This window comes from Microcebus murinus, chromosome 11, assembly GCF_040939455.1.
Source record: "Microcebus murinus isolate Inina chromosome 11, M.murinus_Inina_mat1.0, whole genome shotgun sequence".
NCBI classification, from domain to species: domain Eukaryota; kingdom Metazoa; phylum Chordata; class Mammalia; order Primates; family Cheirogaleidae; genus Microcebus; species Microcebus murinus.
Window position 1 is genome coordinate 24,724,958 of NC_134114.1, and position 19,336 is coordinate 24,744,293.

General features: G+C 38.9%; 1 protein-coding gene across 2 annotated transcripts in view; it reads right to left on the reverse strand.

Annotated features, from left to right (window-relative positions):
• The window catches only part of ZFR (zinc finger RNA binding protein), an 81,942-nt gene extending 65,845 nt beyond the window's left edge, over positions 1 to 16,097 (reverse strand). For both annotated transcript variants that reach the window (XR_002224921.2, XM_012738447.3), the window contains exons 1-2: positions 15,952 to 16,097; positions 15,554 to 15,653 (exon numbers count right to left, since the gene is read on the reverse strand). Coding sequence is in view for 1 of the 2 variants with exons in the window: in XM_012738447.3 (XP_012593901.2) it covers positions 15,554 to 15,653; positions 15,952 to 15,988 (137 nt within the window). In the remaining variant the exon portion in view is untranslated. The remainder of the gene's footprint in view (positions 1 to 15,553; positions 15,654 to 15,951) is intronic.
• Between the last annotated feature and the right edge of the window lie 3,239 nt (positions 16,098 to 19,336).

The following is a 19,336-nucleotide window of genomic DNA, read 5'->3' on the forward strand; positions in this document are numbered from 1 at the left end:
ATACACAAGACGTGGTCTATATATACATGGCATGTATCTGGCCTTAAAAAAGGAAGAAATCCAGTCAGGCGTGGTGACTTATGTCTGTCTGTAATCCTAGCACTCTGCCAGGCTGAGGAGTTCGAGACCTGCCTGAGCAAGAGCGAGATCCCCATGTCTACTTAAATAAATAAATAAATAAATAAGATGGACAACTAAAAAATAGAAAAAAAATTAGTCCCAGCTATTCAGGAGGCTGAGGTAGAAGGATTGCTTGAGCCTAGGAGTCTGAGGTTGCTGTAAGCTAGGGTGACGCCATGGCACCCTAGCCTGGACGACAGAGCGAGACTGTCTCAAAAAAAAAAAAAAAAAAAGGAAATCCATGGACTTAGGGACATTATACTAAGTGAAACAGACTAGTCACAAAATGACAAATACTACATAATTCTACTTATACCAGGTATTGAGTAAAATTCATAGAAACAGAAAGTATTATAGAATGGTGGTTATCAGGGGCTGGGGAGAGGGGAATAGAGGGAGCTATTGTTTAATAATTATAGTTTCAGATTTCCAAGATGAAAAAAGTCTGGAGATGTTTTACAACAATGTGAATATACTTAAACTATTGAACTGTATATATACTTAAAAATGATTAAGATGGTAAATTTTATTTTCTTTAACCACAATAAAAAAAAAGCCAACATGGAGACAAGTCTGAATACAGTACTACCTCATTCCAACTTAATTACTGTTACCTGAAACAATTTTTCTTTTCCTTCCTTCTTAAGAGGGTCTCAGTTCTGTTGCCCAGGCTGGAGTACAGCGGTGTGATCATAGCTCACTGTAACCATGAACTCCTAGGCTCAAGAGCTCCTCCTGCCTAGCCTCCTGAGTAGCCAGGACTATAGGCTCACACCACCACACCTGGCTAATTTTTAATTTTTTGTAGAGATGAGGTCTTGGTATATTGCCCAGTCTGCTCTTGAACTCCTAGGATCAAGCAATCCTTCTGCCTCTACCTCCCAAATTAAGATAATTTTTTAAGTAGCAAAAACAAATGAATGAACATTCTCTTATATAAAACTTATTTACGAGAACTCTAAAAGCCTCTCAACATAAAGCATCTAAAAACAGGGACAAATTTGCTTTTGTTAAACAAGTGAACAAGCTGGAAAAAAAAAAAAGAAAGAAAGAAAATTCTGAAGCTAAAAGCCTGGAATAAGCTAGACTATTCTGTTGGCATGTGCTGATCCCTGGAGGCCTGGAATGTAGCAGGCCTACCACTGTTCTGCAAGAAGGTAAGGAGATAAGGAACTTCAGTATAGAATGCAAATCAATATACTGCTTCTTTCATCAAAAGAATTTCGCTACCCCCAAAATGTGAGCTGAATTAAACAATACATTTAGTAATACAGTTAGTTGCTTTATTTTCTTCTACAAATACCTTTTATAGGCTGGTAACAAAAGAGGTCATAGAGCAGCACCAGTCTGTCTACCACACTTTTGAGTGGTCTAAAAGCAAACCTTCCCATCAGATCCTGGAGTTAGTTCTCAGGGAGAATGCACAGTACATGAGTGGCCAGAGCTCCACGTCTGACGCCTGCAGTTGCAGTATCCTTATCCAAGGCTCAAAAGCTCCATTTAATTTACTTAGTGTGTTGTTGTACAAATACCATTTTCTGTGTTAGCAGAGACATGAACCACCTGGGAAGCAACAGCTTAGAATTAATTAGGAAAAAGCTGTCTTCCGTTTAAGGGAGAACTGTAAGGAAACTTTCCTGTCTCAGCCTTGTCTCTGGGTAAAGAGGAGAAACATCTCCCCTGACAATTCTTGCTGCAAGATAGCCCCTAGGTTTGAAAAGTTTTGGAATTCATACTACCCGACCAGGCAAACTCCAAATAAGACATTAGTTTAATAGAGATTGAGTATCCCTTATCTGAAATGCTTGTAACCAGCAGTATTTTGGATTTTGGAATATTTGCATTATACTTAGTGGCTGAGTATGCTAATCCAAAATCTGAAATGCTCCAAGGAGCATTTCCTTTGAGTGTCATGGTGCTCAAAAAGTTTTGGATTTTGGAGCATTTTGGATTTCTGGATTAGGGATACTCAACCTGTGTAACTCTAGGCTGGCAGTAATTCCAGGTACTACAGAACACATACTCCTCTCTAAGTGTTGCAGATGATCCAACTAACAGGAAATCGCAATAAAAAAAATCATGACAAAACTCTAAGGAAATCAGCTATTATGATCAAGAGTCTGCAGAATACAAAATTTTTTTTGAAAAGGCTACAGGCATTAAAGTTTTTGGATACCAAATATAAGCACATTTTAAAAAGTAAAAGAGACTATAAAAACTAAGACTGAAGAACAAAAGGTAGGTCAAAAAAACCAAATGAAATTTTTACAATAACCAAACAGAACTTCCAAAAATTAAATATAGTGTATCAAAATTACATCAGAAATTAAGATAGGTTATTACATATTGGCATAAAATTAGCAAACTAGAAAATATCTGTAAAAATTACGGAGAATGGACACAGAGAAAAAAAAGATGAAAAATACTGAAAAAGATAAAAGACCTGGAAGAAAGAAAAAGTGTTAACTTACATCTAATTGGAATTACAAATGGAGGAAAAAAATAGGAAAGAAACATCTAAAAAGAATGTCAGAGATTCCCTAAAATTAAAGGTAACAATCCTCAGATTCAGAATGTCCAACAAATTCCCAGGAGTAAATAAAAAGGAATTCACAGTAAGATCCATCTAAATGAAACTGTAAACACCAAGACAAACTCTTATAAACAGCCAGTAGAAAAAAATTACCTACAGAAAGTGATGAGTACTCAAGAATGAGGGAGAAGTAACCCTTTGCACTCACTTGCTTTTTTCTCAAGTCCTTTATTCTACTCGGGATTTAATTTTATAAATACCCCAGATTTTATAAAGCATGGCAATAGAATAAAAAACTGGAGTTTCTTTTCATACAAACTTATTTGGATTTTTTTATATTTCAAATTATTGATACATTCAAAGAGTAATTTTAATCTCTATAATTTTTGCTAACCGTGTGGAGTCACGCTCGACATCCAAGTGCAAAGGGTTGAAGATATTTTGAGATTAAAAAAAAAAAACACCCTGCTCTTTCACCAAGGACCTGCCAACACTGGCCGAGTTTGCACCAAAAACAGTGAAGGCGGTGGCCTGGCCCAGGTCATCACTGACAAGTACTACCGGTGCCTGGGCAATGACTTTCACACGAATAAATGTGCATGCAAAGAGATTGCCATTATTCCCAGCAAGAAGCTCCACAAGACAGCAGGCTATGTCACACATCTGATAAAGTGAATTGCGAGAGGCCCATTGAGAGGTACCTCCATCAAACTGCAGGAGGAGGAGGAGAAGAGAGAAAAAAGAGATAACTGTATCTCTGAGGTCTCAGTCCTGGATCAGGAGATCATTGAAGTATTAATAGATCCTCACACTAAGGAAATGCTTTAGCTTTTGGACTGGCAGTCTCTCCAATCTGCAGGTCACTCAGCCTACAGTTGGGATGAATTCCAAAACGCCACGTGGAATCTTTCTGCTATACTATAATATTTCAATAAGCCTGAAGCAGCAAAAAAAAAAAAAAAAAAAAAAAAATCCTATTAGTAGACCTAAACTAAAGGAAATTCTGAAAGATTTATTTTAGGAGGAATGAAAATGATCTCAGAATGAATTAATGTTGAGCAAAAAGAGTGGTAAATATGAAGGTAAATTTAAATAATCATTGACTACATAAAACAATTAGCTGTGTCCAACAATGGTTGTGGTGTTAAAAATCTAATATTGTACAACAGTGCAAAAATTAACATGGAATTGATCAAGGTTAAAACATTTTAAGTCCTTCTATTATTTAGGAGAGTAAAGTTAATGATTAACTTTAAACTAAGTGAAATATTCATGTTACATTTCTAGAAGAACCAATATAGGATAGAAACAGAATATTTAATTTCTCCCCTTACAAAGGGAATGAGGTGGGAAAAATCTCAATCAAGAAAATGTAGAACACTTCTGTCATTCACCTTATTAGATGTGCTTTTTGTTTCCTGGAAAACATACTGTGGATGAGCCCACATTTGTTTCAATTTTGGATAAAACGGCAAAGTAACTTTGCAAAATATTTTTTTCTTTCTTTTTCATGACACACAAAACACAATCTGACCTTTCCATTAGTCCAATTTAAAGCTCAACACTGTTTGACTTTCTTTGGTCAAACTGTGGCATTTTATATGTCTACAAAATTACTGAGGCTTAATGTTCAATTAGGTTTAAAATCAGGTTTAATATTTTATAATGTTGAAAAAGATACAAAATCCAACTTCCTCAGAGAATCACCCCTAAGACAAACCAACTTTATTCCTTATACTTGGATTTTGTAAGTAATGCTCCCACTACCTTTATAAGGCTTATTAAAACAATAACCATATTACCATAGAATTTTAAAAGAAATTTAAATTTGGGTTCATTTCTTCTTAAAAACTAGAATAAAATAGCTTATCCTACAATTTCTACCAATTCACTAGACCAGTATAGCACAGGGGAAGGAGGTGTCATATGGTGTTAAATGTCATATGAAAACTGTTAATTTTCTTGTGATCTTTAACTCTTAACAGGAAAAACAGCCAATACCATTTACCATATGGATCCACTGGACCTTTTAAATTTTGGGGGTCATTTAATAATTAATTTACGTAAGAATACAGGATATAAAAAGAACTATTAGAAACATTTAAATAAGAATTAAAGTATAGTAAACCCAAGTTTTTATTCCATATTGCTCTGATTTCTAAGGTATTTGGACCATGTTCTCTGAACACAACAGCTCATCAACTTTTCATGCAGAAACTTGGAACATGGCCATCTCACAAGTGATGATTCCAGATTTGAAATATATCTCTAATGGGTTCTAGTTCATCAGTACCTCTGGTCCTTCCATCCTGCATCTGTAGGTAAAATGCAATGCTTAAATAAATTTTTGAAATGTTTGACGGTTCATATTTTGTTAAAGATGGCTATCTTTTTTGCTCCATAATTGCAAAACATTTCAATTTTGGATTTAGAATAATTAATCCAATAACTCTTCATTTCTACACCACTTATTTCTTTCCAATTGCACCTTTGTATACAATATCTGCCTTCAGCATTTGCCCACTAATGAACCACCATCGAGTAAATTTTGGTGCATGAACATCACAAAAGATGAAAGAAATCTGCCATTTATCCTTTTAGCAAAATGGGATGTCGTCGTTCTTGTTCCAGAACATTACATAATGAAGTCCTTTCTGGTGAATGAATAACTGGATGAGGCTGTTATATTTCCTTTTTAATCCTTAGAAGTATATTGTTCACTTATTGATTCTTGAGTTTGAAAAATTCACCTAGGACACTGTCATCTGAAGATTCTTAATCTGAAGATTTTGCTCATACAATCAATTCACCATTAGTCTAGAGCAGTGCTGGTTTTTTTGCATTCATCTTCGGATTTAATAATTGTGAAGCACCTTCATGTGTCCACTTTCTTCTCTTTGCCAGTATGGACAGAGAATGAACAGTTCTGAATTCTCAACTGTGTTAAGGGAAAACTAAAAGCCAACTATAGTGTCTCTTTTATATTTTCTTCAAAGAAGATGCAATACTTGGGCAATGCAATATCATTTAGTTATTGTACTACCCTTCTAGGTGATCCCAACATTCTTTCATTTTCTAATTATATTACTCTTCTCTGGCAAAGTTGGGAATAAATGATAAACGGAAATAATTTCTAGGATAATAAAATAGCAAAATGTTTAAGATCCCAAAATGTAAAATCTTGCAAGGTAAGATAAATTTTATTCCATTTTGAAAATTAAAGGAAATGGTTTCTTTGTTTTTTGGAAAGAAAAGAAAAATTAGTCTGAGAAATATAAATAGTCTAAGATAAGTCTAAGAAATAGACTTCTATTCTAAGAAATAGAATAGAAATTCTCTGGTAAGAAAAGAAAAGAAGTCACGAAACGTGAATCTTTCTATTTGTAAATAGTTAGAACTGCTCAAAAAAGAAACTCACAAACTATGGGTACAATAAAGGGTGACAGATACTGTAAGTGACTTAAAACACAGCGCTCCCAGCATGGACAACTCAGCAAGACCTCATCTCTACAAAAAATGAGAAAAATTAGGCAAGTGGTAGCATGTGCCTATAGTCTTGGCTACTCAGGAGGCTGGGGCAGGAGGATCGCTTGAGCCCAGGAGTGGGAGGTTGCAGTGAGCTATGATGATGTCATCGCACTCTCGCCTATGCAACAAAGACCCTGTCTCAAAACAAAACCAAAAAACCACCCACAGTGCTCTCTAGAATTTTCTATATTCAAAAAAAAGAACAAGGCCTCACTTTCGGAGGCTGCAGCAGAAGAAGAATTGCTTGAGGCCAGGAGTTTCAAGATCAGCCTTGAAACTGGGCAGCATAGCAAAAGACTGTCTCTATAAAAAAAAAACAAAAAAATTAGTGGAGCATGGTGGCGCACACCTGTAGTCCCTGCCACTCAGGAGGCTGAGACAGGCAGGCAGGAGAATCACTGGAGCCCAGAAATTTGAAGTTACAGTGAGCTACTCTGACAGGGCTGCATTCTAACCAGTGCAACAGAGTTACACCCTGTCTCAAAACAAAAAAACACAAAAGCAAAACAAATCCTTCATTATTTCTCAAACAACATTAACATTTTTTCAGGGAAAGGTAGGAATATTTACACTAAGTCAGATGGAAATTAAAAAACTAGCCTTCTGTCCAGTTTTTGCTGTCAAGTTTTTTACAAACTTACTATGGGTATTTTCAGAAGTGTCTGAACTTCAGAAATATGGATAAAGGATTAGAGACCTCTAAATATAAAGCTAGGATAACCTGATATTCTGTCAGCAACTTAAGCAGAAGACTGTTATTAAATTTACATTTTACCTAGCACTCTGGGAGGCCGAGGTGGGCACCGCGCGGTGGCTCACGCCTGTAATCCTAGCACTTTGGGAGGCCGAGGCGGGCGGATTGCTCAAGGTCAGGAGTTCGAAACCAGCCTGAGCGAGGCCCGGCCTCTACTAAAAAATAGAAAGAAACTAATTGAGCAACTAAAATATATATATAGAAAAAATTAGCCGGGCATGGTGGTGCATGCCTGTAGTCCCAGCTACTTGGGAGGCTGAGGCAGTAGGATCACTTGAGCCCAGGAGATTGAGGTTGCTGTGAGCTAGGCTGACACCACAGCACTTGCTTTTTTAGCCTGGGCAACAAAGTGAGACTCTATCTCAAAATAAATAAATAAATAAATTTACATTTTATAAAGACTATTATGCTTAGTAAAAAAATGATCTGGGGATGGGCAGGATTGGGGGGAGTGAACAGAAGCTACAAAGCCACCTTCATAAATCATAGCAGTCTTTGCTCTCTTCCACCTGGTTATTGTTTAAACAGCTTTCTTATTGTTTTTCCTAGCAAAAAGTGTCATATTTTTTCAAATTTATTTTCAAAGATATTCTTTGCCCATTTAATGCTGACTATATACTTAATTCATTTTATACTATAGCTTTTTCCAGAAATAAAATATTATTTCAAAAATTTACTTTCATTTGATTTCTCTTCAACCACATTGCTTCCTAATCCTTTTAAGCCCATGTTACCTCTAGGACCCTTAAGTATTAATATTTCTGTGAACACTAGACTACAAACTTATTTTAAGTAAAATTTTATGCTCATCTTTCTACAACTCCATATTATCAGATTCTAGTTTTCCTATAATTGCTACTCATTAAAATTACACCAATAATTTGACAGCTATGTTAAATCCCTAATCCAACCTCTCTAAAGCTATGGTCTTCATCATCTTTTGGTTTTAAGACACTACGTTCTTCTGCCTCTCTGTCCGCTCTCTTTCTTTCTCTGGCACTATCTTAAGCACAGATGTTCGCCAAGTTTGTAACCAGGCTCTATTCTTTCTCTATTTATAATACATTCAAAACATGTCTAGTAAATGCTTGATATATGCCAGGCACCGTACTTTCTCTGGTTTCATCCATATTCACAGCTATAATGGTAGATTACCACCATATGGTTAACATCCACATTTATACTACAAACTTATCCCTTTTCTGAGCTCTATTTCCAAATGCCTACTGAATAATGACTAACACTGATATGGATATAGAATATATGCCAGAGACTGTTCTGAGCACTTCACAAATAATATTGAATCCTCAAAATAATACAATGGAGAATGTAGGGGCCTCTTGGGATGCTAATAATGTTCTGGTTTTTCATTTTATCAAAATTTGAGTGCAGGTTATACAGGTGTGCTCAGTTTATGACATTTCATCAAGCTATCCTTGTATTATATGTGCAGTTTTCTTTTTATACACATTATACTTTAATCAAAAATGTTTTTAACACATTGCCACACTAGAAAAAAATGTTTTCCCTTGGGACCAGTGTTTTATTATAAAAACAGAACAAAAACTTCAAACACAAAATGATCCCAATTTAATGAAAAATTTGTTATTGACTTCTATTCACTCAATCCACATTTTTAAAATTAAATTGTCAATATTTTTTTTTTTTTTTTTTTTTTTGAGACAGAGTCTCGCTTTGTTGCCCAGGCTAGAGTGAGTGCCGTGGCGTCAGCCTAGCTCACAGCAACCTCAAACTCCTGGGCTCGAGCGATCCTTCTGCCTCAGCCTCCCTGGTAGCTGGGACTACAGGCATGTGCCACCATGCCCGGCTAATTTTTTTTTTTTTATATATATATATCAGTTGGCCAATTGATTTCTTTCTATTTATAGTAGAGACGGGGTCTCGCTCTTGCTCAGGCTGGTTTTGAACTCCTGACCTTGAGCAATCCGCCCGCCTCGGCCTCCCAAGAGCTAGGATTACAGGCGTGAGCCACAGCGCCCGGCCTCAATATTTTAATTATAACAATAAGAACATTAACAAGTAAGATTTTCATGAACCAACTGCAGGGTTGTGCCCAAGTTTTGCTTCATGAGGCCCCAGGCTCAAAACTAGTGTGAGTTAAATACAACTCATATGGCAGTTAATGTGTTAAAACTTCAATGCTATGAGGTGATGATAATATTATCTCCAATTTATTTATGGAAATAGAAACTACATTATCAAGAGACTGTTTGCCCAAGGTCACATGGCAGGTAGTAGAAAAAATCGGATTCAGCTCAGGTAGTTTGACTTGAGAGCAAAGCCAGGTCAATCATATCATGCAAGTCACACATTCCTGTCTCAACTCAATGTACTTCCTCTGTCTAAAATGAGTTTCCCTTGATTTTCAGAATGAAAGACCATGAAGTTTATCTCAAACTCCACAGTCACAATCCTCCACTTTTCCACTTTGGCATTTGTTAAAACTATTTAAAACTCAGTTATGATTGTTACCATGGCATTGGTATCTGTCCCTATCCTCATATCTCCAAAGTGCCTACTCCTCGGAAGCAGGGACTATGCATATTGTGGATGCTCATCAAAATGGTAAATAAATGAAATTACTCTCTACAAATGCACTTTATTTATTTATTTATTTTTTGAGACAGAGTCTCGCTTTGTTGCCTAGGCTAGAGTGAGTGCCGTGGCATCAACCTAGCTCACAGCAACCTCAAACTCCTGGGCTCAAGCGATCCTTCTGTCTCAGCCTCCCAAGTAGCTGGGACTACAGGCATGAGCCACCATGCCCGGCTAATTTTTTTCTATATATATTAGTTGGCCAATTAGTTTCTTTCTATTTTATAGTAGAGACGGGGTCTCGCTCTTGCTCAGGCTGGTTTCGAACTCCCGACCTCGAGCAACCCGACCGCCTCGGCCTCCCAGAGAGCTAGAATTACAGGCGTGAGCCACCGCGCCCAGCCTACAAATGCACTTTAATATACAGAGTATACAACAAGACTAATAATAAAACAAAAAAGTTCAACGTTTATTTCATTTATTTGATCTCTTTAAGCATGAATTAAAAGCTGTACTGCACATGGCTTTCAAGAAATGCTAAGAAATGCCATACTCAGAACAATGACTCTAATCCTATATACTGACAGAGTGGCATTAAGGACAATTTATGGACAAGTACAGTAGTTGTACTCCTCACCTTTAATCAGTAAAGATGCATCTAAGTAATTCTAATATACTTTGTCAATTACTACATTTACAATCCCAAAGGCTATGCTCTGATTAACCTGATGGCATACTTCTGATTTGCCTCCCCCCACCAAATATCTCTATTTAACAACTATACATTCTAATCTAACTGACCATATAAGTATAGGTCTACCTCTGGGATCTCTATTTTAATCCAAATGATCAATCAGTCTATCTCTGTACCAATACCATCTTTTTCTATTAACAAAGTTTGGTATTTGATATTACAAGTCCTTTTTATTTATTTATTTTTTATTTTAGTGTATTATGGGGGTACAAGTGTTAAGGTTACTTATATTGCTCATGCCCCCCACCCCCCTCAAATAAGAGCTTCAAGCATGTCCATCCCCCAAATGTTGCACATCTTACTCGTTGTGGTTGTATATACGATGGCATTGATTTTTTCACTTATGAACACAGCCCATATTTGTCTTAGGATTTTTTTATCCTATTATATTTTATCCTTAAAGTGTTTTACATATCTCATTAGTTTTATTCCTACTTAATAGGTTTGGTGGCTATATATAAATAGGATTTGAAATTTAATCAAATTCAATATTACTGAAATAAGAATGCTACTGATTTTTGCCTGATCCTAGATCCAGAAAATTTAAACTCTTTTGTCAAACAATTGTATTATGCTGCTTGCAAATAAGAAAACCTTTTTCTCTTTCTCTATTAAATTTAAATTGATAGTGAGGACCACCAAATACTCAAACACTTACTTTTAAAACATTTTACTGTGAGGTTATGAAACTCTCTATGTTAAGTATATGATAGATATCAACCAAGAAGTTTTCTCAAAACTCTTATTATTCAAATTTCTATAGGAACAGCATTGGTAGGAATGCCTGCTGAAAATCAGGCCCTAGGCTAGGAAGTTTTATATTTAATCTTCACCTTAAGGCAAGTTAGGTGAGAAAACTGAGTCTCAGAGAGGTTAAGTGACTTACCCAAGTGACTGAAGGGATGCAGCTGGGATTCAAATTCCAAATCTATCTAGCTCTAAATTTATGCCTTTTTTACTATAGTACACTATAAGACAGGTTATAAAAACATACTTGAGCATACCTTAAACATTTTATACAGGGACATTTTGACTCGCTTTGCTCTATTAATACTAATAGCTATTAATAATATATGTAGGAAATATCAATATAATAGCAACAATCCTTTTGGAAAGAAAATGTTCATTATTTCATACTCGTTCATGCAATATGCATCTTAAGATTCAATATGATCAGCTGTTGTGGTAAAAAAAACTTTTTTATAAGCCAGTACATTTCCATTACCTAGGTTTGTTTCAAAACCTGTTCACCTGGTTTTTTCACCTTCTCAGCTAGTAATTAATCCTTTTCTACCTTACTAGGGTTACTTTTATTCTTTCCTTCAAGACACAATATGCTTAACACTACATTCAAATAAGTAAAAAAAAAAAAGAAAAAGAAAAAGAAAACTCATTGGTTAATCAGCCTATTAGCCTACCCAAGTTTTCTTAATGATGTGAAGAGATTCTTATACTTTATGAGCAGATATCTAAGATATCAGATATCTAAGATATCCTAAAATCATTAGACAAGATGCTTTCTTTTGACTAGGAAATACTTAATTTAAATGTCCAGCAACAGTCAAAATCCACTTACTGATAAATTCAAGATTTTTCTGAAGAATGAGGGAAGCTGGCTATTTAAAATTCACAGATGGCTGCAAAGATTTCGAAGAAAAAATATAATGAAACTCTCAAAGAAATGGTTATGCCCTATTGTAGAATAAAATCGGATTTTAAAAAATAATTTTTAAAATTACTTATACTTATTAATGTACATGCCACAAATCCTCTTCGAAAACTGAAGAACTTCTATAAGAACTTCTGTATCACTGTCAATGAAGGAGTGGGGAAAAAAACATTGGAAAAAGTTTCTCCATTGAGAATTGTTTTTCCTCCAATTTTTTGCTCCCCTCAAGTCCTTACAACTGTCAAAATAGTTCGTTACTGATTATAAAACATTGTCTAAATTCGTATATCTTCTCACACAAAAATGTACTCTACTGAAGTAGGTTACCTACCCAACCAAGTTCCCTTTCTGCCATAAAGTCATCCCTGCATTTTCACCATGCCTGAGATCTGCTTTGTCCTGTGCACCCACAAGTTTAACATTCTAACAGAAACATATGCATGTAAATATATACGAACGAATACTTAAAAAAAAATTTGTTTACCCCAGAGGGAGAAAAGTCCACAGAAAGTCAGAAAATAAAAAGATGTGTTTTCAAGAGTGGTATATGGCATAATGGACTGACTTACTTGCCTTTAAACAAAAACCAAAAAAACAAATACCCGCACACAAAACTGGAAGAAAAACATTCAGTAACTCACAGAACTTACAGCACAAGGACTAAATGCTTACCACAAAAATGTTTAATATGCATTATTACAAATGAAAAACTAAATCTGATGTTATTAGAACTTTATAAAATATCTTTATTAGAGATATTTATAAAATCTCTTTATTAGAGATATTTATAATATCTCTTAAAAAGCATCTTTACTGGCCATTATGAATCTCAAATATTAATGAGCCAAAGCTAAGTCTAAATAAATTTAATTGAATACCTTACATACCTATAACCAGAAAAACTAAGAACCAGAATTAAATTCAAATGTATGATATTTACTTGCAGTTATCTGTACTTATCGACAAGTTTAGCAATTTTCAATCACATCATCCACATGTAAATATAGTTGTGTATGCAGAAGATTGGTTCCAGGATCCCCATATGTACAAAAATCTATATAGCCAAGCCTCCAAGTAGGCTGAATGGAAATCGCCTGCACAAAAAGTTGGCCCTCCATATACCTGGGTTTTGCATTCCACCAATAATGTATTTTCTATCCACATTTGGTTGGGGGGAAAAAAATACATGTAAGTGTTCAAGGGTCAACTGTGCTTAGAATTTCCCTGAGTTTGAGATCTTTAAAATTAGAAAAAAAATTAGCAAAGTAGGCCTTTGGTCTTCCACCTCTAAAAATTCCATTATAATTATTTCCAGACAGGAAGAAAAATTAGTATCATCACTGAATTTTTTGCATGTGCTTTTGTTATTAATCTTATTTATTCATCTTCCTCAAGCCAAAGCTGTAGCATTATTGGGCCTGATTATCTTGCCATTAAATGCAAACAATTTTCGTGTTCTGTTTATATATAAGGACAGAGCACTTTAATTAGTTTTGGTAATATATGCATAAATGAGTAATGGCAAAAGACTAGTTTTTTCTCTAATTTCATAAGTTAGATTGTTGTTAGTTTATTGAAACTTTCAGATTCAACGCAGAAAAAATATTAGGTACAGAAATTCTGTAACAGTTTCCTGTACTGGGATAAAATACATACATGTAAATATTTTATCAAAAATCAAGTACCTTTAAATTGGTATTTCCCTCATTCATTTCTATCTGTAGGTCTGCATTTAGAAAAAATACTTCAAAAATCCCACAAAGGACAAACCCATTTTTCAGTAAACAAACAGTTAATAATCAAACAAATCTATCACTCAACCCATACTAAGAAAACAGAAAAATACTTTATAAAACAAGCAAAAATTTTAACGATTAATTACACCCTTTTCTAGAACACATAGTACTTACTAGCAGATTTATGGCACAGATGCTGATTATCTACCTCCTTTCCCAGAAAAGGAAAATGGTTTGATTTTTTTCTCTCCCTTTGCAAAAATTAATAGCCCTAGGTTTAGCAGAGTAGCTGGAACTTTGTTAGTTGTCTAATTATCACAAATTGTAAGCAAAGGATCTGTGAACATTTGAAAAGCCCTAAGATTTTGCTTTAACAATTTGTCTCCTCAGTCCTTTTATCTGGAAATGTAGGCCTCAAGAAAAAAGACTTGTAAAATGTCTAGTAAGTTTAAGGCATTCAACAATTAGTAAAATGCCAATTTCATCAATATAATGCACATCTATACATTTTGACATCTCTTAAAAATCAATTGAGGACTCAAGCATTGTCTTATTTTAATTGGCAACAATTTTTTTAGTAGTACATAAAATGATGGTACCTCTTACAATAAATTGTATCTTAGGATTCCATGAAATATAGTAACTTTGCCTCTCAGAATTACAATTCTCAGGCCAAAAAGTTAATTAATCCAGTATCTCATTTTACAGATGAGGAAAATGAAAACCCAATATATGATGTCCCTAACATCATAAAACAAAAAGCAAAAACAGACTAAACTCAGGTATTCCGGCTCCCAATGATGCACTTTCCATTACACAATCTGCCTCCTGAAGTAAATCAGATGAAAAAACCCACCTGGGTTTTTTTCCAATAGCTAACGTACCTAATATAGATATCTAATATAGATACTAAAAGCACATCACTCAGGACTCTGTGTGCTTATGGCTTGTCTCAGGCTGACTCAAAAGTAACGATAATTTTAAAAACCCAGGTATTTTTGTGCATGCGTATATGTTTTTCTTTGGTAAGATGTATAATGAACTACACAGACACTTCAGAAATGAGAGCTTCCCTTAAGACAGACTTCACACAGTGCATTACAATGACTCAGTACAATCTCACATGCATTTTCTTTTCCTAGGAGAGGAGAGAGCCCAAGGAGAATTACTGGCCTACCTGGAGCCTAAACTCAATAGCTAAAACAAGGCTGTGCACTCATTTATCAACACTAGAAACTTCGCACATCTTTTCCAGTCTAGCAACTACACAATTCACAGGTGGTTGGTATGTTAACATCTCTCCTTGTAGGGAAAACTAAAGGAACCCGATGAACGCAGTGACATCCGCAGTTAGTTTGTAGGACTCACAGCGGAGGACCAGGGAAAGCGACAAGACAGAGGAAAGGGTACCCGAGACAAGACACGTTATCTGGGCTTAGGGGGCTGGAGCGCCAGGAGAAGACGAAAAGAGACGTCGCAGAAGTGGCCGGTGGGCTGCGACTTGGCACTCCCCGCGAGGTCGCTTCGCCCACCCTCTCCATCCCCCAAGCGGGAGGAAGGCAGAGGTGGGAGGTGGACGGGCGGAAGCGGGGACTGGGGGCCAGCGGGGCGGCAGAGGCCGCTGCGCTCCGCAGCCGCGGGAGGCCATTTTAGCTCTGGGGCCGCCAAAGGCCCCCGCGGCCCTCGGCGTCCCTAAACTGAGGCCGTCTCTACCTCCCCGCCCCCACGGGGGGCCGCTTCGGGCGGGGCGGGAGAGGCCTTGGGGCCGGGCCTGTAGCGGAAAGGCGACCGCGGCCGCCGGGAGGGGGCTGGCGCGGGGGCGGCCGCAGGGGGCGTCGCGACGGCGGGATCCCGGCCGAGGGGCGAGCAGAGGAAGAGAGGGGAGAGAGCGGGGAGCCGTTACCTATACTGGGCCGCAGCCGCCGCCGCCGCCGCCCCGCTGTGGGTGAATCCAAAGTAGTTGCCGGTCGCCATTTTGGCATCTTCCCCCAGCCGGCTGGGCACTGCGGCGGGCACGGAGAGTCAGGTCCCATGGCGGGAGGAGAGACGTGGAGGGGCCGGGACGCCGAGGGAGGGCAGGAGGGGAGAGAGAGAGAGAGGCGCCGTGAGAAGCAGCCCTGGCAGGGCCCGGGCCGCGGCCGCGCCGCCTCCCCCTCCCGCCTCGCACTCCCTCACTCACTCGCACGCCCCGGTGGCGGCCGCCGCCTCCTCCCCGGAGCCAGCCCCAACCCCCGCGCCTGCCCGCTGCCCCGGGCCGGGGAAGGGGCCAGGCAGAGGCCCCGCGGGCCACATTAGACTCACCATAGGTGAAAGAAACTACAGGGCATATGGGAATCATGGGCTCGGGCTGCTGCTGCTGAACTCTGAACTCTCACCCGCTGCCTCCCTCCTCTGCCCCGCTCCTCCTCAGCGGAGAACAGACCGCCGCCTCTGACCGCACTGCGCAGGCGCGCGCGCGCTCGGCACCCTGGGAGCTGTAGTCCCCGCCGCCTTCGCAGCTCAAGCGGGCGCATGCTGGGGCCTGGGCGGTGCGGGTGAGGGTGCGGGTGTGGGTACCCGGACGCCAGCCTGGAAGGGTGGGTCTGGCTTTTTCCCAAGGGGTAGGGACCGCTAGCACAGCGCAGCGACAGGGGTGCATGCGAGGAGCGCCTCGCCTGGCCGTAGGGGAACCCGGCAGCGTGACCGGACAGAGTGACGTCTGTTCTCCTTTTTCCTCTTTACTTTTCAGTTGTTTCCTCCACTTTTGTGTATGCATTTGTTTGCTACCTTTATGTCCTCCTCACCTGTTCATTTTGCATCAGAATTTGAGCTGGACTAATTAGGATTTTGCCTTATTTCCCGCATTCCCGCTGCTTTTCCCCAGCCTCTGAAGGAGGCAGAAGGAGAGAAGGGGAGGAGAGAAAGAAAAAGAATGCAAAGTGTGCTTTTCTGTTGGACTGAAGACACACCCCAACACCCCTCCTGAACACACCTTTTGCCATACCCTCTCCCCCACCTGCACCCACTCTTTGAGTCATTCAGCGGTATATTGAGCCCTCACAAGGTGTCAGACATCGTTGTGTGTACTGAGGATGGAGCAGGGAACAAAACAAAGCCCTTGTTTACATGGAATTTACAATATTTTAGTAGGGGGCAAGTGTCGACTACAGCCAAAACATAGAAAGTCCAGTGGGTGGTAATTGGAGCTTCAAGAATAAAGCAGGATAAAGAAAATACGGGAAGTGCTACTTTATGTGGAGCGTGGTTAGGACGACCATTTGAGTGGAGCCTTGAAGCTCGGTAGATACCGGGGGAAGGGTAGCAAGTGGAAGGGTTCAAACGCAGGAATGTTCAAGAGCAATAAGGTCGGTCTGTCTGGAGCTGAGTTAGACGGAAATCAGATCAGAAAAGTGCTTGGTAAAGGTGCCAGATCTTTCTGGTAAAGACAGAACAATACTCTCCTCCGTACAAGCATTTCATACTTTCCTCTGCTTTCTCACTTTTTCCCTTTTACTTTATCAGTTCACTTTCGACCATTCTCTTTCCTCTTGCAATCCCTCTTCCTTTTTCTTTTTCTTTTTAAGTGACGGTGTCTCGCTCTGTCGCCCAGGCTGGAGTGCAGTGGCGTAATCATAGCTGACTGCAGCCTGGAACTCCTGGTCCCATCCTCCCGCTTCCGCCTTCCAAAGTGCTGGGATTACAGTTCCTCTTCTGATGGGCTATTTTTTCTCACTTTACCTCTTTCCTGCCTTTCATCAATACATAAGTGTTCCATTTCACCTTTTTCTCACCTTCCCCCTCGGCCTCCTGCTACTCATTTCTCCTCAACGTTAGATATGAGCAGTAAAAAGAAATGCAAAGGGTGAATCAGAGCCCACCGGTGAAATTCAGGGTTTTCTCCCACCTTCTTAAGCCAGAACAGAAACAATGCCTCAATTCTTATTTTTGTCAACCCTGCTCCCCCACACCTCCTACAAAAGTACAGGTTCTCAGAACCTGTTGGATTTGTCCTCTTACTCATTTCAAAAGGAGAAAATGGAGAACATTTGAGAAAAATCGATGTCATTGTTTTTGAGAATACTGATGTTTCTCCAAGCAAAAGTTATTTGTGCTCCAAGCGTGTTGCCAGGAAAAAATATCTCCTACACATAAGATATTAGAACTGTATTTTAAAGGTAATTTGCCTTGAACTTCATTGAGCAATCAAGCCTCATGACACTGACTGTAACTGCTTTGATGAATGTATTAGTCAGTAGGCTATTTGAATAAAACTGGAGAACAAAAGACAGGTGTTGATCACCTGCCTAAAAGACTCTGTGTAGGCCAATTTTATGCTTGGTTGCTTGGCAGACTTTTGGAAGATGGCATGGTGGTGGCACACCTCAATGAATGAGCTAGAAAGAGGAAGATATACCTCTTTTCTTTGGTGACTGTTCTTAGGGGTCATAGGAGTTGTGGCAGTAGCGAAAATTGTTTATAACAGCGTTATCCTCAAATATGCAGCCTATAGGAAGAGCTTCTACTTGCCCCTGGCTTGGGCTTATATAAGGAAGGAGTTTTGGTGGGAACTTTGAATCAAGAGGACTTGGGTTTTTTTCCTGGGCATTTAGTAGTGGAATAACCTGAACATGTTATATAACCTTTCTGAGCCTAAATAATAGGAATAACATATCCTTCACGGGACTTTGGTAGGGGTTAAATGAGGTAGCATTTATGTAAAACAATACCTAGCTTTTTTATGTAAAAAAAAAAAAAAAAACTAGGCTGAATGATGGTTAATCTTTTGTACATCAACCTTCTAGTAAATGAATGCATTGTGCAGGCACTCACCTACAACCAAAAAGGTGGCTGTGTCTTAGAAGAGTACCCAGTCTAGGCAACATGGCAGTCCACAAGCCACTGGCCAACAACCAGAAGATGAGAGACTTGGCTGGAAGCAGCCAATTACAATATGTATTTGTTATCCATCATGTCCAGAAATGGTTCAAAAGCAAGTCTGATCAAACCTTTCTGTGCTTCCCACCTCTTTCGAGATAAAGCAAAATCCTTCCACATGACCTACGAGACTGCATGGTCTAGCCTACCTACCTTTTCAGCAGCTTCTTCCTTATTTTTGTCATTCCAGCCACTTGGGCCTCCTATTTTCCATGTTCCTTCCCACCACAGGACTTTGCATAGTCTCCCTGCCTAGAAAGTCTTCCTTCTTCTCTTTACCTGGTTAACCCTCATGCTTGGAGAACTCAACTCAGTCAACCCCTCCCCAGCCTTCCCTGACCTCCTTGATGGGTCAGACCCTTATTATGCGCTCAGAGCACCAGGTGTCTCTCCTTAGTTGCCATTGTCACAGCTGTAATCTTACTCATATTGTGTGATTATTTGATTAATATATATTTCTCCCATCAAACTATAAGCTTCATGAGGGTAGAGTGCCATTATTGGGTGCCTGTGGTAGGCACCCAGTAAGTATTTATAGAATGAATGAACCAGGCTGTGCAGTTTACTCTTTCTTTGATGATTCAAAAGGCAGTTCAAGAACCTGTAGTCCTGCAGGGTCATAATTATGAACCTCAGTTAGGATCTGAAGGCAAGAGAGGCAGTGTTCCTTGGCAGTCAACTAGCCACAAGATGGAGCTAGCCTGAGAAAGCCAGCTTCTAAACTCACCAAAAATATACCGTTACGTTCAGTCACATCTTTGAGTCAAGGCCT